The sequence below is a fragment of the Tiliqua scincoides genome, chromosome 15 (genome assembly GCF_035046505.1).
Source record: "Tiliqua scincoides isolate rTilSci1 chromosome 15, rTilSci1.hap2, whole genome shotgun sequence".
NCBI classification, from domain to species: domain Eukaryota; kingdom Metazoa; phylum Chordata; class Lepidosauria; order Squamata; family Scincidae; genus Tiliqua; species Tiliqua scincoides.
The window spans coordinates 4,682,386-4,707,776 of NC_089835.1; the positions used below are offsets into that span (position 1 = coordinate 4,682,386).

The window sequence follows — 25,391 nt, forward strand, 5'->3', positions numbered from 1 at the left end:
TGGGAGGGCCAGACAGTTCCTGCCCTGTGATGGAGCCAGAGATCCACTTGTGGCCGTCTGGGTGGGCAGGATGGGGGCTGCCTGTCAAAAACTTGGTCTCACACTCCCAGGGTTTTGGGTGCTCAGAGTCGTTGGTTCTGAACCCTAGAGCCCTCAAAGATCCCTGTTCGGTAGCACTGCCACCACCCTGTAAGAGCCAGTGCCTCAGTCCAGGGACACCGAGACCCTCTAGGCTTAACTATATCCCTTGTAGGCACTGAGCACCTTCTTTACTTAAAGTCTCAGTCCTCAAGTTACTAGTCCACAATGAGGATTTTTGGTAGCTTGCTGAACGGCTAGGCCGGATTCTGAACCTTTGTCCCCAACAGACAGTGAACCAACATGGTAAAAGGATTTTTACTTTATTAAGTACAGAGGGTTGCAAAAAGTTACAAAAGGCAGCAAATGCTAGAGGCATAAAAACTACTAGGAAACATATCAGCATAAAACAACAAAGCTAACTGGCTAACTCTGTTATTCTCTGACTCTCACCTGGGTCAGCTTCTTTTGTAGATCCTCAGGCCAGTTACCTAAGAGGCCACATGGTCCTGGCGGGGCAGGATGTGCACCCACCTCCTATCTCACCAAGAGACAAAGACCAAAAGACACCAAAAGATGCTCGCCCTCTCAGCTCTTCCCTCCCCCCTGGAGATCTCCAGCTGCATTCCATCCTTGATGGGTGTCTTTCTGGCTGCCTAGGTGCTACATAATCACCTTCCATTGAGTTGTAAATTCTTAGCAGCTAGGACTGCAAGCCCCTTCTGTGTTACTGTTTTAGCTTGATTCAGGTTTTACATGTTACTAGGCCTAAACTGTACATATTCATGACACTGCCCTCACCTGCCCCTCTCTGCCTCCTGCAGCATCCAAGGTGGGGAGCTGTTCGACTTCATTGCGGAGAAGGAGCTGCTGACGGAGGAGGAGGCCATTGAGTTCCTGAAGCAGATCTTGCAGGGAGTGGCCTATATGCACTTCTGCCACATTGCCCACTTTGACCTCAAGGTACCTCTGCAGTGCCCCCCCCCCAGTCACGGTTGCCCTCATAGGCAGCTGGGTGCAGGCCCCTGGGTGCCACAGACGGGCGCCACCAGCCTCCACCCAGGTCCTCCCTCTCCCCCCCCTCCAGCCAGAGAACATTATGCTGTCCCAGAAGGATGTCCCCAACCCCAGGATCAAGATCATCGACTTTGGCCTGGCGCAGAAGCTCGAGGAAGGGGTGACCTTCAAGAGCCTGTGTGGGACTCCGCAGTACATCGGTGAGCCCGGAAAAGACAAGGCGGGGCAGGGGAGCCACCTCGGAGATCAAGTGATTGCACGGTGGAGAGCAAGTTTTGACAGGTTGAAGCCCACGTGGCAGCTCCCTGGGGCCAGGCACCCAGCATCTGGGCCTCTAAGACCCCCCTTTTAACCCCTTGGCTCCCTTTGGGTTCTGCAGAGGCTGTGCATGACTCACCCCCTTGTCTCTTCTGCCACAGCACCTGAAGTGATCAACTACGAGGCTCTGAGCTCAGCCACGGACATGTGGTAAGAAGCATTGATATCTGGGTACCGGCATCCTACACGCATGTCACACTGCCCCTGGGCGGAGGGGGGGGGTAGAAGGCCCCGGAAACAAGCATGGACCGGCCTGGGGGGGCTGTGGTGGCGTTTCTCTACCCTGGCATGGGGCAGAAGACAGCTGGCTCAAGCAGTGTCTCTGTGGCACTTGCACAGACCCCACCAGCCCTTCCTCCTCAGCCGTTCCTGGGCATAATCCCTCCAGTGGCCGCTGCTCTAGGGGGAAAGGATCTACCTGCCCCTCCCCACCACTGGGATCGGGGCCTCCGCAGCAAGTCTCTTAGACAGAGGAACTGCTTCCAGTCCATGCAGACCTCAGTGAGTACCCTCAACCTGTGCCTTTCTCTCTCCTACAGGAGCATCGGGGTGATCACGTACATCTTGTGAGTGCCATGGCCCTCCTCTTCCATCGTCCTCCTCTTCCTCCGTCTTCCATTTCTGTTTGCTCTTGTCTGAGAAGCTCAGGGGGGGGAAGGGGGGTTGTGTGGTGATCGGGGCAGGCGATTCGCTGTTTCAAAAGCCTGACCGGCTGTGTGGGAAGGCCACGTCCTTCTCAAGGGGGCCAGCGTTGTGGACTGATGGGGCCAGAAGCTGTGGGGGATTTGTGACTGACCAGGAGCCTCCCTTGCAGAGCTTGGGGTTGTCCGGGTGTGCTTTGCAAGAAGGACCTGCTGATAGGCAACGGTGGGGCCTGTTTGTGGGGCTGCTTCAACGTGCAGAAATTCCACGGTCTGAATTCAAGGGCATGAAAGCGAGGGTGAGAAGTGGGCCCTGATCTTGCCCCATCCCTTCCCCCTCTGGCAGGCTGAGCGGCATGTCCCCATTCCAGGGGGAGACAGACTCTGAGACGCTCTCCAACGTGGTGGCTGGCGCCTACGAGTTCGAGGAGAAGTACTTCAGCCAGACCTCGGAGATGGCCAAGGACTTCATCCGGCAGCTCCTGGTGAAGGATCCAGGGTAATGCTCCATAGGTTCTTCCCTGCAGGGGGAGGCACCTGGTTGGCAATCTTCAGTCTCGAAAGACTATGGTGTAAGCCTACACCTGGTATTCCAAGGCGGTCTCCCATCCAAGTACTAACGAGGCCTGACCCTGCTTAGCTTCCGAGATCATGGTAGAAGCCTACAGCACCTGGTATTCCCAGGGGGTCTCCCATCCAAATACTAACCAGGACTGACCCTGCTTAGCTTCCGAGATCATGGTATAAGCTTACAGCACCTGGTATTCCCTGGCGGTCTCCCATCCAAATATTAACCAGGACTGACCCTGCTTAGCTTCCCAGATCATGGTATAAGCCTACAGCACCCGGGATTCCCAGGTGGTCTCCCATCCAAATATTAACCAGGCCTGACCCTGTTTAGCTTCCAAGATCATGGTATAAGCCCACAGCGCCCGATATTCCCAGGCGGTCTCCCATCCAAGTACTAACCAGGCCTGACCCTGCTTAGCTTCCGAGATCATGGTAGAAGCCTACAGCACCTGGTATTCCCAGGGGGTCTCCCATCCAAATACTAACCAGGACTGACCCTGCTTAGCTTCCGAGATCATGGTATAAACCCACAGCGCCCGATATTCCCAGGCGGTCTCCCATCCAAGTACTAACCAGGCCTGACCCTGCTTAGCTTCCGAGATCATGGTAGAAGCCTACAGCACCTGGTATTCCCAGGGGGTCTCCCATCCAAATACTAACCAGGCCTGACCCTGCTTAGCTTCTGAGATCATGGTATAAGCCTACAGCACCTGGTAATCCAAGGCGGTCTCCCATCCAAATATTAACCAGGCCTGACCCTGCTTAGCTTCCAAGATCAGGCATGCGCACCTGGCTGGCCACAAACCAAGGGGTGGATAGCTACCTGTCGTGCACTGGGGACTATCCTGACCTGATCCCCACAGCCCCTGCAGACCTGCCCTGGGCCCCTCCCCTCATTCAGAAGACACAATCTGTGTTGCAGGAGCCGAATGACAGCCTCCGAGTGCCTCATCCACCCATGGATCAAGGTGAGGGGGGAGGCCGGCTTCTGGCTGTGCCCCCACAGGACAGGCGACTGTCCTGCAGGTTGGCTACCCGCTCTGTATTGGCCAGGGCGGGGTGGCCTTGGGGAGCGTCACTGGGATAGTCTGCGGCACTTGCTTCTGAAGCTTCTCGGTGTCAACTGCTGGCTGTCCCTGGTGTGAATTGGGAGGGAGGGGCTGGCTGGGGAGCGATGGGGTCTGGCATCACCTGATCGTGGCGGGTGGGGGGCTCTCCCTGCAGCCCCTGAGCCGTAAGCAGGCCGCCAACCGGAGCCGCTCCTCCATCAACATGAAGAACTTCCGCCGGTTCAACGCTCGCAGGAAGTGGAAGGTAAACCATAAACCGCCGCTCGGCGAAGGACGCAGACCAAGCCGTGAAGAGAGCTGGAGCGGGCTGAGGGCTCCCAAAGGCAACTCAGCCAGGCTGGGCATGCACCCGGTAGAGCCCCACAAACTCCCTTGTCGCTCCCTTGGTGGAAATGGGTCCCTGTCACCTGCCTCGGTGGGTGTCCCTGGAGAGTTGGTGGGTGTGCCTGCCATGACCCAACACCAGGCCTGGTCAGAAACACCCCTCAGGCAAGCTGGGGCTGGTGCCAGTGTTGTCCTCAGGCCCACCCCCCCCCCAGCTGGACAAGTCCCCAGGCCATTCCATCTCTCCCCCTCCCCCATACCTACGCTAATGGCTTTGGCTGCCAGAGCAGGAACCTTGGCTGAACCAGACCTCCAGGAGGGCCAGCTGCAGTCAGAGCTGCCCCAGGAGGGATGCCCAGCGACTTTTGGTCTGCTGAACCAGTGGGGGAGCTTCAGGGGGCAGGACCTGCACAAGGGGGCACGTCTGCCCGCCTGCCTGCCGCACTCTGGGGTTGTTTCCCTTCCAGCTCTCATTCCACATGGTGTCGGCCTGTTCCCGTCTGTGCCGAATGCGTCTTCTGTGCCACCTGAGGAAGAAGGAGGAGGAGGAGAGCCTGGTGGGTGCCCGCCTGCTTGCTTGGGTGCCCTGGGTGGGAACTCCATCCTGCTAGAAAGCAGCCAGGGCTCCGCCTCCCGTCCAACTTGGGCGCTTTGTAGGCTGTTTGGGAGCCCGCCACTCCCTCCTTTTCCCCTCCTCACTCTGCCTTTTCTCCCCCCCCCCCAGCGTGGCTGTGAGAGCGACCAGGAGGAGGAGAGTCACCACAGCCCCCCAGCTCTGCTCCGCAGGAGAAGTAGCTGCTCCTGAGTTGGGCGTGCAGTGCCCAGTCGGCGAGAAGGTTGGGCTGCACTTGAGAACGTAAGAACCTCAGAAAAGCCCGCTGGATCAGGCCGGGGCCCATCGAGCCCACCTGCCTGCATCTCACACCCAAGACCAGCACCTGCATCCTGTTGCCACTTCCTTACATCTGGCATTCGGAAACCAGGAGGTTCCACATACCCATCACGGCTTGTGACCTGTGGTGGACTTTTCCTCCTTCAGTCAGCCCAATCTCCTTGGATGGCATCTAGGCCTTCAGGTGCCGCCACCCCCACATCCTGTGGCAAGGGGTTCCACAGACTAACGACGCGCTGTGTAAAGAACTGTTTTCTTTGGTCTCTTCTAACTCTCAAGCCGCTCCATTTGAGTGGTTGTGTCCGCTGGTTCTGGTGTTGTGTGAGAGGGCAAAGAACATCCCTCTAGCCGCTCTGCGCACCCCCTGGCCTAATTTTGTATGTCTCAATCGTGTGTCCCCCCCTCAGGTGCCTTAGACAGAAGAGCCCCAAACACTGTAGCCTTTCCTTGTACAGGAGGTACTTAGCCCTGTCATCATTTTGGTCGCTCTCTTCTTCACCTTCCCAGTTCCACTGTGTATGAGATGTGGTTGACTAGAAGTCCTCCAAGCCAGAGGCATTTGCCCCCCTGAGCAGCAGGTGGGAGAAGAGGCCTGGCCTGCAGCCCCAGAGGCTTGCAGAGGAAGCCTGCCCCCTTCCCTTGTTACAGCCGCTGCAGGGACACCGACAGAGAGTGTGTGATGCTCCCAGGCAAGTGTGTTGCATGCATGGCTGTCCAGTGCTAACTCCAGCCCTTGCCCCTCTGCACCAGTAAGGGGGCCCAGCCCAGCCCAGCCCACCCCACCCCCTTGCACGCATGTCCAGCAGCCAGCTCTCTTTGACTCACGCCGGTAACAAGGCCGGTGTGCAATGCAGCCACTTGTGACTTTTGGGGGGGAGGGGGCTTAACTGGCTACTCTCCAAGGGAAGCAGAAGCCCCCAACCCTCCCCGAGACCAGTGGTGGGCGCTTGACCGGGTCGACCTTTTTTAACTGAAGGAATAAACTCTGCAAGTCTTAACTGTTCTCTTTTAATTTTTGTTTCTGTTTTCACACGAGTCTCGTTTGCTAAAAATGCACAGGCTGGGAGAGATGTTTTTGGGGCTGTGGTTTCACTGGGGCTGTGACTCCGGAAACCTCAGGAGGGGGTTGTGTTCAGCAGACAGGCTGCCCCCCCTGCTGTCTCTCTCCCTCTCCCAAGTACGACACCCCTGTCATGTAGACATGAAGCAACGATGACACGAAGTGCCTTGGAGAGGGAGGTCAGAGCCAGGGAGAGAGAAGACCCCCCCACCCCTCGTGGTGCTTCCAGGCTGACCCTGAGGGGACAAGTGTCGCTGTGCTTCCATCCTTCAAAAGATGCACAGAGTTCAGACACTTGGGTGAGATGAGCAGCTGCGGTGCCAACCTACCCAGGGCAGATTTTCTCGCCAATGCCTGGGCACATTTTCACGCCTGGCGTGTTTTTGAGTGTCCTCAGAGGACACTCAGAACAAACCAAAGTCACGTTCAGCAACCCAAAGTGGGGCATGGAAAAATATGGGCTCCCTTCTTGCGGAATTGGAAGAGGTCCAGCCTTAAGGTTGGCGTCCGTGTGAGCCAACCTCTCAAGCCACGCTAGGTGTGGATGTTCCCCACTGGACCACCGGATCATTAGCTGCCTTTTGGGGTGGGGGGAGTCCCTCCTTGTTTTGGGATGCGGACATACCCAATCCACCCACCAGCCCACAGGTTGTTTGACCTTCTTGGTCCTGCCCAGGCCTGTTGGCATTGCTCTTGGCCACCAGATGGCGACAGAGTTCAGCCTTGGCTACCTCTTACCTGGGGCTGCCCAGCCCAAGGTAAGGAGGGGCAACCTTGACCTTCTCTCCTGCTGCTGCCCTGAGACCAAGCCTGCCCCCCCCCCCCAGCTCCCAGGACTTTCAGGCCAGCCACAACAAGGAACGAAAGAGGCTGGGCACTCCAGAGGTTGCAGAATTGCCCTGCTGTGTGAGCCCTGAGACTGATGGCTGCAAGGGAGGCACCTGGGTCAAGGAGTTCCCCACTTGCGCAGACTGGCAGGGTGGCATCCAGGCTGTCGGGGCGAAGCCAGGGCCACATGCTGGGTGGGCGTGGAGGGCTTGGCGCTGCCCAGCAGCGAAGCAGAGGGAGGGTGGCTGGACCGCGGCCCCCCTTCAGAAGGCGGCCTTGCAGAGTGGGGGCTTGGAAAGAGCACTTCACCCCCAGCGGGAAAGCAGGCCAACCCAACAGTCCATGAAGGGCCTCGCCACTGGGCACACTGATGGGCGAGGGAGCATGTCCCTGGAACAGTAGAGCTCTCTTCTGTGGGCTACACCCTCCCTGGCCCACCTGTGGAGATGCCCCTGCAAGAGCTGATCTCCCTCGAAGAGCCTGTCCTGGCCCCCCCCCCCACAGGAGTGCCCGGTCCTTGCTTCTGTGGGCACCATCTACGCGAGAGGACATGGCCGGGCTGTTGCTGGCTGGCTGTGCATCTCCTCTGCTGCCCACTCTCCTTATTTCCCAAACAAGAGAGACAGTTGCTTCCTCCAGCTGACCCCATCTTGCTACAGTTGTCAGGATAAATATTTTGAATGTAACCACTGCAAACTGGGCTTGGAACCGGTCCAGCCCTGTCTCCAGAGCCCCCGAGCAGGAGGTCAGGCCAGCTCTTGGGCTCTCACCGCCCCACCCGCAGGTGCTGCCAGCCACCCGGAGGGAGGGGGGGGCCCTCCGGCTCCACCCCTGCTCCGGATACACCTGGCACTCTCACGCCGGGGACACTTCCACTCTCTCCTGCCCACTGCCACCACCTCTGCTACCAGCAGCAAAAGGATGGGCAGCGGTGAGACAGGGGCAGGCCAGGACCGGGCAGGTGTGGGCAGCCCTCTGGGGCAGCTCTGACCATCTGGAGGAAGAGGTGATGAAGAAGAGACCCTCGGGAGGCTCCTGAAGGGCAGCCCAAGCCAGTCACTGGAGGGCCTGGACCAGTGAGGCCCTGGCTACTCGTGAACCATGGAGCTGAGGACGAAGAGGGGGGTCTCTGTTGCAGCCACCTCCTTGCCCGTCGGGGGGGCCTTGCTGATCAGCTTGAGCCTCTTCTGGCTGGTCGCTCAGCCGGTCACCCCAGAGAGTAAGTCTTTCCTTCCTGCTTAGCTGCCGGGTTGCCTGCCCAAATGTACGCTGCCCGGGGCAGCAAAGAGTTCTCAGGATACGGCTTGGCCCAGGGGGTAGAGCGGCCCAGCCGTGATGCACCTTGGAGGGGGAAGGCTGCCCAGATGACCAGCCACCACAACCGTCTGGGTGTCCTGGCTAGAGAGAGACAGGCTGTGCCCTTTTGGAAACGGCCAGGCAGACACCTTGGGGATGGGGTGGGGTGGAGGCGAGGGGGGACGACACACGTTACAGCAAGAACAGAGCCTGCCTGCTGGACCTCTGGGAAAGCACCTGGGAGCCCAGGGCTGTGGGGAAGCACAGCGAGAGGACCAGGCATTCCTTTGGGGGGGGGGCAGTGGTTGCATCCAGGTTCACCAAAAGCTGATCTTGGGGCGCTGAGTGTTGCAATGGGAGCAGCCGTCATTTCAAGGGGCGACAAGGAAGCCCCTTGAAACGAACCCTACCCCTGCAGCCGGAACCCGTGGCCCGCGGTCAGGGGACTGCGGCAGCTTGTAGAACCCATTGCCTGGCAGGCAATCTGGCTAGCACAGACCGGCATGGGCCTGGCACTGAAATAGGGTGGGAGAAAAGCCACAAGAAGGGGGGGGTCCCCTTTGCCCCAGCGGAAGAAGGAGCTGGGCAACCTCATGCTCAGTCAAGGCTGATCCAGGGTCCCTGCAGGGGGTGGGTGGGGGAGTCCCTTCCTGGGGTGCTGGGGGAGCAGGAAATTGGAATGGGGACTCTGCCCCCCCACAGGCTTGAGATGCAAAGAGCAGCCCTGGCTGGATTCCCACCTCTGCCCCGGTGCCGTGCCTTTGGGGCTCTCCCATGAACCCCTGAGAGGCCGCGGAAGCCGGGTTGGTCTGGCACCCTTGGAGGGCATCAGGTTTTGGGGCATCCTGCCTAACCAGGGCGAAGCCTCATCTCTGGCCCTTTGGGCTCCTGGCTGCCTGTGTGGGAAGTGCCCAGATTGCTTCCCTCTGAGCTCCCAGCGCACCCCAGTCGAGGGCACCCAGGTGGTGCGTGCGGGGCTGGGCCTGAGTTGGCAGGGTTTAGTCCCGGGGTGTTTACAGTAAACTGTACTGGAGGCCTCTGTGATACTTTGGTGTTGAGTTTCAGCCAGGCAGTGCCACGAGAGAGGCACATGCACAGATCCCGGCTGCCTTTGGTGCTGCCACGTGCCTGCGGCCCTAGGGCGCTGCTGGCAGCTAGAAAACGGCCGCGGCTTCTCCGGCCCCGATTCTGAGCCTCTGCAGCCGCTGGGCCGCTTTTCTCTCTCTGCACTTGCGGCCGGCGCAAAGAAGGAACGGGTGTCTCTGAGCGTGTGCAGAGTGCTTCTCCTTCTCCCCTTGGAACATGCTCGGCTTCCCTCATGAACCTGACGGCCCCTCTCCGCCGCCGCCGCGGCCTTGTTAGCTCAGCAAACATGGAGCCAGGGAACAGGCAGCGGAGATCGTGGGCTCTGTTGGAACAGCTGCCTCTGCTGCCGTTTTTCCCTGACCGTTCCCGCAGGTGGCGGCCACCCCAGCTCCATGCTCAAGCGTTCCCCAAGGGGGGGGTCTGATCCCCTTCCTGAGCCTGGCAGGAGTTGTTGGGAGGGAGGCCAGGTCTCGCCCAGGGGGGGAGCCACCAGTGGGGTCGGGGGGGGGGAGCCGGATGGAGAGAGGGAAGCCTGGGCCGGCCGGCCCCGTTGGGTTCTCCACCGCTGAACCCGGATCTCCGTCCTCGTGTGAACGAGGGGACACGCTGACACGTATGAGGTTGGAGATCTGAGCCTCCCAGCCCTCAGGCCCCGTGGCGCACAGGGAGTTCTGGGGAGGCAGCACAGCCTCTGCCCCACTGCAAAGCCGGCCCTGCTCGTGCGAGCCGTCACAGTGACCAAGCTGCCCGGTGACCCCCGTTCTCTCTCCCTCCGGGCAGTCTGCGAGAGCCTGGACATCCGGATGGACGCCTCGCAGCTGCGGAAGCTGGAGAACTGCACGGTGGTGGAGGGCAGCCTGCAGATCCTGTTGATGTTCACCAGCACCAGCGAGGACTTCCGCGGCCTGAGCTTCCCGCGCCTGGTGATGGTCACCGAGTACCTGCTGCTCTTCCGCGTCTACGGCCTGGAGAGCCTGAGCGGCCTCTTCCCCAACCTGGCCGTCATCCGCGGCACGCGCCTCTTCTTCAGCTTCGCCCTGGTGGTCTTCGAGATGCCGCACCTGCGCGAGCTGGGCCTGGGCGCCCTGGGGCACGTGCTGAACGGCTCGGTGCGCCTGGAGCGCAACCAGGAGCTCTGCCACATCGCCACCGTCGACTGGGCCCTGCTGCAGCACCAGCCGCAGGCCCACGAGCACAACCTCATCCTGCGCAACAAGCCCAGCGAGGAGTGCGCCGACGTCTGCCCCGGCATCCTGCGTGCCGGCGAGGAGCCCTGCGTCCAGACCCCCGCCGGCGCCACTGGCCGCATGGAGTACCGCTGCTGGACGTCCAGCAGCTGCCAGAAAGGTGTGTCTTTGGGACATGGCCAAGAGGGGCTGGGGGGGGTTCGGTTGCTCCAGGCGCCAACCTTTAGGGGGCTTGACTCTAGTGGCCAAAATGGTGCAAACCTTGACAGCAACTGTTACCCTGCACATGCCCAATCTCGTCTGATCTTGGAAGCTAAGCAGGGTCAGGCCTGGTTAGTACTTGGACGGGAGACCGCCTGGGAATACCGGGTGCTGTAGGCATATACCATGATCTTGGAAGCTAAGCAGGGTCAGGCCTGGTCAGTACTTGGATGGGAGACCGCCTGGGAATACCGGGTGCTGTAGGCTTATACCATGATCTCGGAAGCTAAGCAGGGTCAGGCCTGGTCAATACTTGGATGGGAGACCGCCTGGGAATACCGGCTGCTGTAGGCTTCTACCATGATCTCGGAAGCTAAGCAGGGTCAGGCCTGGTTAGTTCTTGGATGGGAGACCACCTGGGAATACCGGGTGCTGTAGGCTTATACCATGATCTCGGAAGCTAAGCAGAGTCAGGCCTGGTTAGTTCTTGGATGGGAGACCGCCTGGGAATACCGGGTGCTGTAGGCTTCTACCATGATCTCGGAAGCTAAGCAGGGTCAGGCCTGGTTAGTTCTTGGATGGGAGACCACCTGGGAATACCGGGTGCTGTAGGCTTATACCATGATCTCGGAAGCTAAGCAGGGTCAGGCCTGGTTAGTTCTTGGATGGGAGACCGCCTGGGAATACCGGGTGCTGTAGGCTTATACCATGATCTCGGAAGCTAAGCAGGGTCAGGCCTGGTTAGTTCTTGGATGGGAGACCACCTGGGAATACTGGGTGCTGTAGGCTTATACCATGATCTCGGAAGCTAAGCAGAGTCAGGCCTGGTTAGTTCTTGGATGGGAGACCGCCTGGGAATACCGGGTGCTGTAGGCTTATACCATGATCTTGGAAGCTAAGCAGGGTCAGGCCTGGTTAGTTCTTGGATGGGAGACTGCCTGGGAATACCGGGTGCTGTAGGCTTCTACCATGATCTCGGAAGCTAAGCAGGGTCAGGCCTGCTTAGTACTTGGATGGGAGACCGCCTGGGAATACCGGGTGCTGTAGGCTTATACCATGATCTCGGAAGCTAAGCAGAGTCAGGCCTGGTCAGTACTTGGATGGGAGACCGCCTGGGAATACCGGGTGCTGTAGGCTTATACCATGATCTCGGAAGCTAAGCAGGGTCAGGCCTGGTTAGTACTTGGATGGGAGACCACCTGGGAATACCGGGTGATGTAGGCTTATACCATAATCTTTCGAGACTGAAGGTTGCCAACCATTGGTAAGAACCCCAGTCTTGTAGGAAAGTATGCTGAGATCCATTGGGTCCATTCACTCCCATGCGCTTCCAAAGCGCACATTTTGATTGCATACCATTCTACCATAGAGATACAAGGTCTAGAATAAAATGGCACTTCTTGCTCTAAGGTTCGACAGACCCTGGCTGTGAGACCCACAAAAAAAGGCTTCCAGTTGGGGGGCCGTGCAACTCCTGACCCTTTCTGGGGGCTTCCACTGGCCTCCTGGGGGCTTCCTTCCTCCTCCTGGGCAGCCCTGATGGCTGCTGCAAGCACCTGCCTCTTGACCCGGATACACCGATGACAGCTCTGAGGGAGGGCTTCCATGCACAGAGTGGGACTCCATACTGGGGGCCCCCCCATGGGCTTTACTGCTGACCTCTACTGGGGTCAGTGCAAGCTGGTCCCCCTCGTGCCTTGAGATCCCCTCCCGCCTGAAAAGGTTTCACTTTTGGGGTGTCTGCCTGCACCCTTGGGCCACCCTGCAGTGGGTTTACCAAGGTCTGTGAGGGATGTGCCAACCTCAGGGAGCTTTATGTGCTCCGTCAGAGGCCATGTGACAGAGCAGCTGTCCGAACCATAGAAGGCCCTATTTGGACCAGGGAGAGGCCGGAGCTGGGCTCCTACGGCTGGCCCTGCAGCCGCCTGAGGCCAGGGCACCAAACTGGGGGGACCCAGAGGAAGAAAAGGAGGCTTCTTATAGGGAGTTGTGGGGCCCAGCTGGAAACATTTTTGGTGGGGCCCCAGGTTGACAGCCAAGGTCTCCAGAACCTCGCAGGTTGAAATACAACTTACTGTAGACTTGATATCTCAATGGTAGAGCAGAAAGGAAATCAAAACGCAAGGGGGGGGCACCAGGGTGCAGGTCTCTCGTGTGCTCCCGGAGACATCTGGTGGGCTGCTGTGAGATACAGGAAGCTGCATTAGATGGGCCTTTGGCCCGATCCAGCAGAGCTCTTCGGATGTTCTTATGCGCTGAAAGTGCGCATGGGAGTCAACGGACCAAATTGAGCACATTTTCGTGCGAAGCTGCATACAAGACTAGAACGGAGGCCCTTAGGCACCAGGCCCAACTGGGAACAATTTGTCTAATTGGCTTAAAGCCGCCCCCTGCCATACTGGTCCCTCCTGGTCCCTGGGAAGCAACCGGATCTCCTAAGTGTCGTCCCTCCCCATCTCCTCTGCGGCTGCCCCCCCTCGCCATTGCGAGACGCTCATAAATGTTTGCCGGTCCCTCCCTCCCGGGCCTGTTTGCTGTCAACAAGGGACCCGTTAATGAAATATACACTGCAAACAGCCTGATCTTTATCGCCTTGCTCTGCAGACAGCTCCTCCTCCTCCTCTCGCTGCCCTGTGGGACGGGCGGGCAGCTGCCCTTAGCAGTGGCTTCCCACTGCAGTCTCTCCCTGCACCCAGAAGCGCCTGGTCACCGGGCTTTGATGGCACCGCCAAGTTGGCGCGGCTGCTGGGAAGCCCTGATGCAAGAACAGACCTCTTGCTGGGTCCATGAGAGGTGGTCTCACAAAGGCGGTCTCCCTTGTGTGTCCCCCTGAGGCCCACACCACTGCAGCCGCCCCCTTCTCACTGCTCTGCTCTCCCCCCCCCCCAGTGTGCCGGTGCCCGACACCCCATGCCGCCTGTACCAGCTCCGGAGAGTGTTGCCATCCTGAGTGCCTGGGCAGCTGCCGACATCCCGAAGACAACCGGGCCTGCGTAGCCTGCCGCCATTTCTACTTCAACGGGCTCTGCCTGAGAGCCTGCCCGGGACGCACCTACGAGTACGAAGGCTGGCGCTGCGTGACGGCCGAGCACTGCGCCAGCCTGCGCAAGGTGTCCGAGAACCCCCGGGATTCCTCCCAGTTTGTCATACACCAAAAGCAGTGCTTGCCGGAGTGCCCCTCGGGCTACCAGCGGAACGAGAGCAGGTGAGGGGGGGGCAGGCCTTCCCCTGGGGAGGGTCCCTGCAGACCTTCTCGGTCCTTGTAGGTGGCACAGGTTCTAGAAGCAAGCCAGGAGGGTGGGGGCTGATGAGTTGTGCCAGGGTAGGGGGTGCCTCAAAGTGAGTGCCTCAAAGGGGGTCCTGTCTTGCTGTCCTGGGATCCAGGAGAGAAGCCGAAGTGCCATTATTTTTGTGCTGTACCCCCCCAGCATCATTTGCCATAAGTGCGAAGGTCTCTGCCCCAAGGAGTGCAAAGTGGGCACCAAGACTGTGGACTCCTTGCGAGCAGCCAAAGATCTGGCCGGCTGCACCTTCCTGGAGGGGAACCTGATCCTGAACATCCGTCGGGGCGGTGAGTCTCAAAGAGGGCTGGCGGGGTGGGTGGGGACGCTCAGGCTGCCCCACAGAATGCCATTCCCCCTACCACCACCCCCTAACCCTATGTGGAGCTGGGATTAATCAGAGAAGCGTGTGCGGAGCCTGAGAGAGAGAAGGGAAGACTCAGCTGGGCAGCCCAAGTACGTGTGTGGGGAGGATGCGCCTGTGTGCGGGAGGGAGAGACAACCACAGAGTGTGCCCATTGGGGGGGGGAGATGGGAGGGAGCCGCTCTTGGTAGCAGAGAGAGCCTGTGGGCCGCCCTCCCTTTCCATGAGCCAATGCTCCAGAGGCCCCCAGAGGCCCAGCCTCTGCACTTGGCTGTGGGTGCAGAACACCCCCTTCCCTGGGGGGCGGTGTGGGGCCAGGACTCAACCAGCACCCCCCCCCTTTGCAGACAACCTGCCTGCGGAGCTGCAGGGCAGTCTGGGCCTCATTGAGACCATCACCGGCTTCCTGAAGATCAAGCACTCCTTTGCCCTCATCTCCCTCTCCTTCTTCAAGAACCTCAAGCTAATCCGGGGGGACTCCATGGTGGACGGGTACGTAGGGGGCTGCCGTCTCTGGGGGGGAGGTAGAGCGGGGGGGTGGGAGAAGCACTTTGCAGGGGGCCACCCCTAGCTGTTGAATGAGGTGCTGCTCTGACACAGCATGTCAGAGCATGTTGTGAGAATGGATGATGGCCAGATCCCAAAGGATGAACTCTATGGAGAACTCCTCTATGGAGAACTCGTGCAAGGAAAGCGCCCTACAGGTAGACCACAGCTGCGATACAAGGACATCTGCAAGAGGGATCTGAAGGCCTTAGGGATGGGCCTCAACAAGTGGGAAACCCTGGCCTCTGAGCGGCCCGCTTGGAGGCAGGCTGTGCAGCATGGCCTTTCCCAGTTTGAAGAGACACTTGGCCAACAGTCTGAGGCAAAGAGGCAAAGAAGGAAGGCCCACAGCCAGGGAGACAGACCAGGGACAGACTGCACTTGCTCCCGGTGTGGAAGGGATTGTCACTCCCAAATTGGCCTTTTCAGCACACTAGACACTGTGCCAGAACCACCATTCAGAGCGCGATACCAGAGTCTTTCGAGACTGAAGGTTGCCAACATCTGACACAGCAAATGGGTCTCACTTGGATTGGGCTGGAGAAACTGCTGGTTCCTCCGGTTCACGTTAGGAGTGCACAGTGTGGAATCCCCCCCACACACACGCACACGGAGCTTTGGTCAGGAGACCTGCCCCAAACTCTAGCATCCTCCCCACCCTGTGCTTGGACAGCTTGGGGTGTTCCTGCTCCGGGCACCTCAGAGCCACAGCTGGGCCTCCCACTCCGAGAGACCACGGCTCCATGGTCAAGCCAGTACGATCTGGACTTATTCCTGGCTTTCCTTCCTGCCCTGGTTTGCACAGGCAACATCTGAAAGCCTCCCCCCACCCAAGTGTCCTCCAAGGGTGCCCCCCCACTGCAAACCATCCCTAACCCCACCTCCCCATCTCTCTGATTCCTACCCTCAGAAACTACACACTGTATGTACTGGACAACCAGAACCTTCAGCAGCTCTGGGACTGGACCCACCACCGCCTGGCCATCCCCGTGGGCAAGATGTACTTCGCCTTCAACCCCCGGCTCTGCCTCTCCGAGATCTACCACATGGAGGAGATCACCGGCACGAAAGGCCGGCAGAACAAGGCTGAGATCAATCCCCGGACCAACGGGGACAGAGCCTCCTGTGAGTGGCTCCTGTGGGGCAGGTGGCTCAGTGGTGGTGGACAGGCTTTCTAGGGCTTCAGGGGAGCAGAGACCTGGAGGGGGAGCTGTCATTGTGGCTGCAGCCCTGGAACAGGGAGAGGGGTTTCTCTAGGCCACTGCAAAACTGTTACCCTGCAGATGCCCGATCTCGTCTGATCTCGGAAGCTAAGCAGAGTCAGGCCTGGTTAGTTCTTGGATGGGAGACCGCCTGGGAATACTGGGTGCTGTAGGCTTCTACCATAGTCTTTCCAGACTGAAGGTTGCCAGCCATTGCCAGACTGGGTGGCACACCATGCTCTGTGCAACCGGCAGCCCACATCTCTGACATGCCGCTCCTTCCCCAGACCGTGGAGCCAAAAACCTTTGGCTCCATCATGTTCAAAGACAGGAACAAGCTGACCTTTTGGTCTCTCTATAAAGGCGGTGCTGACTCTTTGCCAGCTGTTTCCTCTCCAGCGCCTCCCCCACTCCCATTTTTCTGGGCCCTGTCTGAGACCCCCACCCCGTTTCAGGCAAGACGCAGACCCTGCGCTTTGTGTCGAACATCACTGAGTCTGATCGCATTGTCCTGAAGTGGGAGCGCTACCAACCCCCAGAGTACCGTGACCTGCTCAGCTTCATCGTCTACTATAAGGAATCGTAAGTTCTGGAGCCTCCTGCCTTGGTGGGCCACTGTGAGATACAGGAAGCTGGACTAGATGGGCCTATGGCCCGATCCAGTGGGGCTGTTCTTAGGTTCTTAACTACAATTCCCAGGAAGCCTTGCAGGTCTCTTGTTATCTGGTGTGCTCCCTGGGCATTTGGTGGGCCGCTGTGAGATCCAGGAAGCTGGACTAGATGGGCCTATGGCCTGATCCAGTGCGGCTGTTCTTATGTTCTTAACTACAATTCCCAGGAAGCCTTGCAGGTCTCTTGTTATCTGGTGTGCTCCCTGGGCATTTGGTGGGCCGCTGTGAGATCCAGGAAGCTGGACTAGGTGGGCCTATGGCCTGACCCAGTGGGGCTGTTCTTATGGGGGGGGGAATGGAGCAGAGGAGGGGATGCTTTGCATTCCCCTGACGTAGCATGGAACCAACAGCTCAGAGGGCACCAAATGTCCACAGGTTGGGGTCCAGCGCATGTTCTTGCTCCTGCTGCCAGGGGAGGTGCCTGAGTGGGGCGGCAGTGAATGGGGTGGCGCTTTGTCCTCCGCTGCAGCTACAATAGCTGCTTCTGGGATCTCCGTTCTGTTTCGCTTGCGGTTGTGGCTGTGACTGCCCTTGGCAGGAGCGCCAAGAGGCTCAGGCCCCAGTGCCAGGCCAAGCAGCCCCCCCCGGGTGCTCTTTCTTCCTCCCTCTGCCAGACCCTTCCAGAACGTGACAGAGTACGTGGGTCAGGATGCCTGTGGGGCCAACAGCTGGAACGTGGTGGACGTGGAGTTCCCGCTGAGCAATGACCAGGAGCCGGGGGTGACTCTGCAGAACCTGAAGCCCTGGACCCAGTACGCCATCTTTGTGCGGGCCATCACCCTCACCACCGCCGAGGAGGGGCGCAACTACGGGGCACAGAGTGAGGTGGTCTACGTCCGCACCATGCCCGCAGGTAAGAGGGAGGGGATCCTACTGGATCAGGCCCAGGGTGCCCACCTAATGCCCACCTCCTATTCCCCCATTGGGGGGGGATCCTATCTTCCCCATGGGAAGCCTGGCAGCTGGGGTGGGAAGCAGGCCCCTCTGCCAACCCAAGAGCTCAGTGCCTCTGAGGGAAGAGGGCCTCCTGGTGCCAGGGTGGGGTGAGCGAGTCCAGCTATTCCTTGCCCCGCTCTCCCCCCTCTCCAGCCCCGACGGTGCCGCGGGACGTCATCTCCATGTCCAACTCCTCTTCCCACCTGATCGTGCGCTGGAAGCCGCCCACCCAACCCAACGGCAACATCACCTACTACCTGGTCCTGTGCCAGCAGCTGGCCGAGGACGCCGAGCTGTTTGTCAACGACTACTGCCACAAGGGTGAGGTGGCCGTACTGCTGGTTGTGGGCTGGGGGGGGGACACCTGCCTGGTGGCCACTGGCCTGAGCCTCTCCCCCCCCCTCTCTGCGCAGGCCTCCGGCTGCCCACCAGCAGTGCGGATACCCGCTTCGACACAGACGACGAGGGTGGCGAAGGCCGGGGGGGCGCAGAGGATGAGCAGTGCTGCCCTTGCCAGAGCCCGGTTGGGCAGAGCCACTGGGAGGCCGAGACGGACTCCTTCCAGAAGAAGTTTGAGAACTTCCTGCGCAACGCCATCACCATAGCCAGGTGAGGGAGGGGCTGCTGGGGGTGGGCAGGTGGGTGTGAGGCTCCCAGTGGGGGTTCTGTTTATGACTCTATCAGCCAGGGATCAAGGAAAAACCGGTGTCAGGTTCTGGGGTGGAAAAAATGCCCTCCCCCTCCCCCCAAGGTTTCCTGTCACCTCAGGAGACAGGACACCTTGGTGAGTGGAGACTTTTCACCTTCCTTGTCACCCCCTTTTTTGCAGGCCCCCCTGGAAAGTGACCTCTGTGAACAAGCTCTCCTATAGGTAAGAGCTGCAGGTAACCCACCGGAGAAGGGGTCGGGGGCCCTGCCGCCATCTTGGGGCTGAGCATTTCCCCAGCAGCCTTGAGGACCAGGAACTCACACTGAGGACTAGAAACTCAAAGAAGCGGCGCTTAGAATGCCAGCTTGTAACTGGACGCAGAGCTCCTTCAGCCCAGACGGTGTGGGTCAGGGAAGGAGGACACGGCACGTGGAAGATGACCTGAGGGGCAGAAGAGGGTAGCCATGTCTTTCATTGCTGACCCAGCTGGGTTTGAGGAGACCCATGGACTTGTCTGGCTGGGCCACTAGGCTCTCCCTGTCCCAGAAGGAGGGAGGGAGGGAGGGAGGGCAGGCCCCCATGGGGCAGGAGAGGATTTTCTGCAGATATACCCCCTTGGCAGAAGGCGGCAGCCACCCTTGTTTCTGCTTTCTGCTTTCCGTCAGGCTCCCGAAGAGACGCAGAGACACCCTCGCGGCCGGCGCCGACATCCCCTCCCCCGCCCACACGTCTGTCCCCGAGATGCTGGGCAACGAGTCCACCCCGAACCGCACGGGGGCCGCCGCGGCCAAGGCCAAGCCGGAATTCCATATCCTGGAGGACAAAGTGGTGCGGGACCGGACGGCCATCGGCAACCTGCGGCACTTCACCGAGTACCGCATCGACATCCACGCCTGCAACCACGCCGCGCAGGCCGTGGGCTGCAGCGCCGCCACCTTCGTCTTTGCCAGGACGATGCCGGAGCGTAAGTGCCGGGGCTGAAATGACTGACTGGCATAGCCAAGTGACGTATGGTGGGGACCGGCCAGGGCGGGCGCAGGGCTGCCTGCTGGAAGCTCCAGCAGGTGTTGCCGGGCCTGCAGTGGAGGATGCTGGGAATGGCCTGCGGCAGAGGTGGCTCCAGCAGGCCGAGCCCCACATCACCCCCTGCTTATGGGCTCCCTGTCTCTGCCCCCTCTGCCCCCCCCACCAGCTCAGGCAGACAACATCCCAGGAAACATGACATGGGAGTCTGCCGGCAAGAACAGCATCCTGCTCCGCTGGAAGGAGCCCGAGAACCCCAACGGCCTCATCCTGAAGTATGAGATCAAGTACAGCCGGGAGAGCGAGGTGAGGGGCCGACTGGGGGTGCGCCCAGCGGCTGTCACCTGGGCCGCCAGCCCCTCCTGCCCCCACCCTGCCCCCCAGACCGCCAGGGGTGGGTGGCAAACGCAAGCCCTCCTGCTCCTCGTCCCACGCAGGAGGTCACCACGGTCGTGTGCGTCTCCCGCCACCGCTACTCCCAGTACGGGGGCTTCCACCTCGCGCTGCTCCAGCCGGGGAACTACTCCGCCAAAGTGCGGGCCACGTCGCTGGCAGGGAACGGGTCCTGGACTGGGCTTATCAAGTTCTACGTCCTGGGGCCAGGTAAGTGCTCGGGGGGGGGGGACAGACCGCAACCCCAGGTCTCCCTGGAAGAGCGTCTCTCTCTCTCTCTCTCTCTCTCTCTCTCAAGGCCTGAGAGGAACACTGGGGGAGAGGACCCCCAAGTTCTCCAGGCACAAACAGAAGGCCAGACCCATGAGATGCTCCCCCACACACTTGGCAAATACATCACAACAACAGGACTAACAAAAGCATTGGGGGGGCAGAATGGATAGATTACTTCTGTGTCCAGTTTGGATCTCAGAAGCACCAACTGATTATGGTCACGTAAGAACGAGGGGGGGGGTTCTCTGTAGTATTACCCCCCCCCGTGCCAGGATGGTTGAGGGCTGATGGCACCTCCTTTACCTCCTTGCCCCTGGACACCCACGACCCCTCCCAAGTAGAGGAAGAGGAGTCCGGGAACGTCTACGTGCTCCTGGCGTTGATGCCCGTCATCCTGGTCGTGCTGGTCACCTGCCTGGCTGCCTTCGTCTACGTCTACAACAAGAAAAGGTGAATTGTCTCCCGCCCTTGCCACACACCGCGGCATTCACGGGCGGGTGTGTTTTGTCACCAGCGACCCCACGCGCCAGGCAGTGTCACTGCACGTTTCTTGGGCTCTGCCCCCCCCCCAGACTGCCCAGTTGTGGCGGATGAAGCTCTGGCAGTGCCATGCCTCACCCTTGCCCGCTCCTTTGCCTCTGCCCTGACTTTGCCTTCCTTCTAGAAGCACCGAGGGCTACCCCAGTGGCACGCTGTATGCCTCGGTCAACCCGGAATACTTCCGGACCTCAAACAGTGAGTACGAGATGCCACCCCAAGCACCTTCAGAGTGTCCACAGGGTGGGCATCGCAGCTGCTGCAGTTATCAGGAGGGCAAAAGGGCTGAAGGGAGCCTTGCCAGATGCAAGGGAGGGCACCAGGATGAGGTCTCTTGTTATCTGGTGTGCTCCCTGGGGCATGTGGTGGGCCGCTGTGAGATACAGGAAGCTGGACTAGATGGGCCTATGGCCTGATCCAGCAGGGCTGTTCTTATGTTCTTAACTACAGTTCCCAGGAGGCCTTGCAGGTCTCTTGTTATCTGGTGTGCTCCCTGGGGCATTTGGTGGGCCGGTGTGAGATACAGGAAGCTGGACTAGATGGGCCTATGGCCTGATCCAGGGGGGCTGTTCTTATGTTCTTAACTACAATTCCCAGGAAGCCTTGCAGGTCTCTTGTTATCTGGTGTGCTTCCTGGGGCATTTGGTGGGCCGCTGTGAGATACAGGAAGCTGGACTAGATGGGCCTATGGCCTGATCCAGGGGGGCTGTTCTTATGTTCTTAACTACAATTCCCAGGAAGCCTTGCAGGTCTCTTGTTATCTGGTGTGCTCCCCGGGGCATTTGGTGGGCCGCTGTGAGATACAGGAAGCTGGACTAGATGGGCCTATGGCCTGATCCAGTGGGGCTGTTCTTATGTTCTTAACTACAATTCCCAGGAAGCCTTGCAGGTCTCTTGTTATCTGGTGTGCTCCCCGGGGCATTTGGTGGGCCGGTGTGAGATACAGGAAGCTGGACTAGATGGGCCTATGGCCTGATCCAGGGGGGCTGTTCTTATGTTCTTAACTACAATTCCCAGGAAGCCTTGCAGGTCTCTTGTTATCTGGTGTGCTTCCTGGGGCATTTGGTGGGCCGCTGTGAGATACAGGAAGCTGGACTAGATGGGCCTATGGCCTGATCCAGGGGGGCTGTTCTTATGTTCTTAACTACAATTCCCAGGAAGCCTTGCAGGTCTCTTGTTATCTGGTGTGCTCCCCGGGGCATTTGGTGGGCCGCTGTGAGATACAGGAAGCTGGACTAGATGGGCCTATGGCCTGATCCAGTGGGGCTGTTCTTATGTTCTTATGCTTGCTCCTGTATGCGCTGTGGGGGTGGGCAAGGATAATGTCAAGCAGATTTTCCTGGTTCCTTGGTGGCACTGAGGCCCTCCCAGCCTCCCCCCTGGTTCCTGTGGGGCTTGCATGGGTGCCCTCCCCTCCCGGCTGGGTGGTGTCCACCTCAGAGGCCACCGAACCCACCCCTTGCCCCGCCCCCAGGAGATCAGAGTCTCTCTTGGTCGGCTTCTCTTGCCAGTGTACATTCCGGACGAGTGGGAGGTGCCGCGGGAGCGGATCACGGTGCTGCGTGAGCTGGGCCAGGGCTCCTTCGGGATGGTCTACGAGGGGCTCGCCCAGGACCTCGAGCGGGAGGGCGAGGAGACCCGGGTGGCCCTGAAGACCGTCAACGAGTTGGCCACTATGCGGGAGCGGATCGAGTTCCTGAACGAGGCCTCCGTCATGAAGGCCTTCCGCTGCCACCATGTGGTGAGGGGCAAGGAAGGGGCCGCATGCGCAGGGGGTAGAGGGAGGGGTTTGACCCACACACCCTGACTGTGGTCATTGGCTGTTCCGTGGGAGCCTGTGGGAAGCCCCAGTCCCCGTCCTTCCTTGCTCTTGTCTCTCTCTCCGCAAGGTGGGACTAATGCTGATGCCAGCCTGCCCTGCAGGGTTGTCATTGGTCTGGAGGCGCTTGCGCCACTCCAGGTGGTGACTCTCTCACTTTGTCCTGCCCGCTGCCCTCAGGTGCGCCTCCTCGGTGTGGTGTCTCAGGGCCAGCCCGCCCTAGTCATTATGGAACTGATGACGAGGGGAGATCTGAAGAGCTACCTGCGGTCGCTCAGACCTGAGGCAGAGGTGGGTGGCAGTGCTCGTTGCGAGGCTGGTGCGGCAGGAGCATGTGGGCATCTGCTCAGTGCGCGTGGGCGAAAAGCCAGAGGTCTTGGTAGAGGCGGCACCACTTCAAGCACCTGTCCCTGTGCAACCTCCCTCGAGCCCAGGCTGCGCCCACAGACCCCCCCTTCCTCCTGCCCGCCTCCAGTGTGCTACATGTCCCCACCCTCTTCCTGGCCCCCTTTAGCCTCCCAAGGGTGCTAGCAGTGCCACTTCTCTGGTTGGTTGGCAACCTTCAGTCTCGAAAGACTATGGTATAAGCCTACAGCAGCCGGTATTCCCAGGCGGTCTCCCATCCAAGTACTGACCAGGCCTGACCCTGCTTAGCTTCCGAGATCATGGTATAAGCCTACAGACCCACGATTCCCAGGCGGTCTCCCATCCAAGTACTGACCAGGCCTGACCCTGCTTAGCTTCCGAGATCAGACGAGAGCAGGCATGTGTAGGGCTCTCGCCCACTTCCTAAGCCCCTGCACCCTTCCTGGCATTAGAGAGAGAGAAGGGAGAGCCACTGGCTGCTAAAACAGGCTGGGGGGGCCCCTCCGCCCGGGCCCCCTCCCTGCAACGAATCAACCCACCTCTTGCAAATGCCTGACCTAGCATGTGCTGCCCCCTCTCCTTCGCCAGAACAACCCTGGGCTGCCTCCCCCTTCCCTACGGGACATGATCCAGATGGCCGGCGAGATAGCCGACGGCATGGCTTACCTGAATGCCAAGAAGTTTGTCCACCGGGACTTGGCTGCCCGCAACTGCATGGTGTCAGAGAGCTTCACCGTGAAGATCGGAGGTGGGCTGTGGAAAGGCCGAGTGGCTCCTGGGCTGCAGGAGACACCTTGGGACCTGGCACTCGAGCATCAGCTCTGGAGGGGATGCTGGCAGAGAGGGCTGGTGTGGCTGCCTGGCACATATTCCTGGCAGGATCAAGCCCCTGGGCCAGACCGTCCTCTTGCTTGTTCACCAGTGGCAGCTGGGTGGGGGGGAATTCAGAGCCTGGAAATTCAAGCCAGGCTGTTTGGCAGCATGGCCCAGGGCTAGGCCAGTGACCCAGGCAGTGACCTCATTGCATCTTCTCCGGCCAGATTTTGGCATGACCCGGGACATCTACGAGACGGATTACTACCGCAAGGGGGGGAAGGGCCTGCTGCCTGTCCGCTGGATGTCGCCCGAGGCCCTGAAGGACGGGATCTTCAACACGCACTCGGACATCTGGTATGAGCCTGGAGGTTAGCGGGGGGGCGGGGCAGGGAGGGGCCTGGGTGCTTTGTGGGTTGGCAACCTTCAGTCTCGAAAGACTATGGTATAAGCCTACAGCACCCAGTATTACCAGGTGGTCTCCCATCCAAGTACTAACCAGGCCTGACCCTGCTTAGCTTCCGAGATCATGGTAGAAGCCTACAGCACCCGGCATTCCCAGGCGGTCTCCCATCCAAGTACTAACCAGGCCTGACCCTGCTTAGCTTCTGAGATCATGGTAGAAGCCTACAGCGCCCGGTATTCCCAGGCGGTCTCCCATCCAAGTACTGACCAGGCCTGATGCTGCTTAGCTTCCGAGCTCATGGTATAAGCCTAGAGCACCCGGTATTCCTGGGCGGTCTCCCATCCAAGTGGAGATGGAGACCTGCCGAACGCCAGGGCTGCGGCAGAAGCAGCTCGTGACCTCTGGCTGCGCTGGGCTTTGCAGGGGGCCACTTTTCCCACGGGAGAAGGACGGAGCCTGTGTGAGCTCCAGAGCTAGTAGCTTCTGGGAAGGCTGGCGGGGTTTGTGCGCCCCCCTCCAGTTCCTGCCAGCACCCAGGAGAGCCAGTCCCGTTGGCCAAAGGGTGCTGTAGCCTGGCTTCTCTTCACCCTTGCAAGACTGGCCTCAGAGGCCCTGGCACCCCTCCGCTGCCGGCGGAACACAGCCTGAGCGCCCCCCCTCCTCCTCGCAGGTCCTTTGGGGTGGTGCTGTGGGAGATCGCCACGCTGGCCGAGCAGCCCTACCAGGGCATGTCGAACGAGCAGGTGCTGCACTTTGTGATGGACAACGGGGTGCTGGAGAAGCCAGAGAACTGCCCTCTGAAGCTGTGAGTACTGCCCCTCCCCACCTGGCACGTTCCTGCCCCCGCCCACTGGGCCGCCCTGGCTAACCCCCCCACCCACCCTCCTTCTCTAGGTGTGAACTGATGACATGGTGCTGGGAGCAGAACCCCCGGCTGCGGCCCTCCTTCGTCCAGGTCCTGGAGAGCATCGAGGAGGAGATGAGTGCCGCCTTCCGGGCCGTCTCCTTCTTCCACAGCCCGGAGAACAAGCCCCGCCGAGGCTCTGGGGAGGCCGCCGCGTCGGACACGGACACGGACCAGCTGCTGGAAGAGGAGGGGCCTGGCCGGGCCCTGCCTCCGAGCTCCGCCCCCAATGGCAGCTGCCCACTTGCTCTTGGCCCCAGCAGGGACCAGTCCCAGCTGACAGACTGCTACCCCTCCAGTGGGAAGCCCTGCCTCTGAGGGTGGGCCCTGCCGCTCCCTGGGCCTCTGCGCCACCCGTTTTGGACCAGCGCCTTGCGGGCTCGCTCTGCTCTTGTTGGCCAAAGTCCAGCAGGACAGCCGGGGAAGCAGCAGAGAGGACAAGTAGCCCAGAAGGGGGTCTTCTCTCCATGGGGAGGACTCGGAGCAGCAGAACCTGTGAAGACCCAGGCCCGGGACTGCCTTGGCAGCCCTTCCACGAGAGCTTCCCCCGCCTTTCAGCACCTGGTTTCCGGAGCCCCCAGCCTAAGCCCTGCTGGTGCCACTGGAGTGCCACTGAAAGCCCTGAGACTAGGAATCAACC

General features: G+C 60.0%; 2 protein-coding genes and 2 pseudogenes across 4 annotated transcripts in view; all 4 read left to right on the plus strand.

Annotated features, from left to right (window-relative positions):
* Positions 1-5,681, plus strand: part of LOC136635168 (death-associated protein kinase 2-like) — an 11,054-nt gene extending 5,373 nt beyond the window's left edge. For all 3 annotated transcript variants that reach the window (XM_066610310.1, XM_066610309.1, XM_066610312.1), the window contains exons 5-13: positions 903-1,041; positions 1,166-1,295; positions 1,515-1,563; positions 1,953-1,979; positions 2,401-2,553; positions 3,547-3,592; positions 3,849-3,938; positions 4,486-4,575; positions 4,743-5,681. In XM_066610310.1, coding sequence (XP_066466407.1) covers positions 903-1,041; positions 1,166-1,295; positions 1,515-1,563; positions 1,953-1,979; positions 2,401-2,553; positions 3,547-3,592; positions 3,849-3,938; positions 4,486-4,575; positions 4,743-4,823 — 805 coding nt within the window. In that variant the 3' untranslated portion in view covers positions 4,824-5,681. The remainder of the gene's footprint in view (positions 1-902; positions 1,042-1,165; positions 1,296-1,514; positions 1,564-1,952; positions 1,980-2,400; positions 2,554-3,546; positions 3,593-3,848; positions 3,939-4,485; positions 4,576-4,742) is intronic.
* Positions 5,682-7,899: 2,218 nt separating this feature from the next.
* INSRR (insulin receptor related receptor) lies at positions 7,900-25,069 on the plus strand. Its single transcript, XM_066610415.1, has 22 exons — positions 7,900-8,017; positions 9,961-10,527; positions 13,458-13,773; positions 13,997-14,139; positions 14,561-14,705; positions 15,670-15,884; positions 16,417-16,543; positions 17,247-17,485; positions 17,722-17,889; positions 17,982-18,177; positions 18,398-18,439; positions 18,883-19,181; positions 19,410-19,546; positions 19,678-19,843; positions 20,245-20,356; positions 20,571-20,641; positions 21,955-22,184; positions 22,443-22,553; positions 23,217-23,376; positions 23,669-23,798; positions 24,518-24,652; positions 24,742-25,069. The coding sequence occupies exons 1-22, from the start codon at positions 7,900-7,902 to the stop codon at positions 25,067-25,069; spliced, it is 4,155 nt and encodes a 1,384-aa protein (XP_066466512.1).
* Positions 10,632-10,748, plus strand: LOC136635367 (5S ribosomal RNA; annotated as a pseudogene).
* On the plus strand, positions 16,016-16,137 carry LOC136635326 (5S ribosomal RNA; annotated as a pseudogene).
* Positions 25,070-25,391: the final 322 nt, after the last annotated feature.

Bases quoted from the DNA above. Each gene is read 5' to 3' on its own strand.
- INSRR (XM_066610415.1), top strand. From the start codon at position 7,900: ATGGAGCTGAGGACGAAGAGGGGGGTCTCTGTTGCAGCCACCTCCTTG. The intron at 17,486-17,721 runs GTAAGAGGGAGG...CCCCCTCTCCAG, and splicing joins CGTCCGCACCATGCCCGCAG to CCCCGACGGTGCCGCGGGAC. The intron at 20,357-20,570 runs GTGAATTGTCTC...CCTTCCTTCTAG, and splicing joins TACGTCTACAACAAGAAAAG to AAGCACCGAGGGCTACCCCA.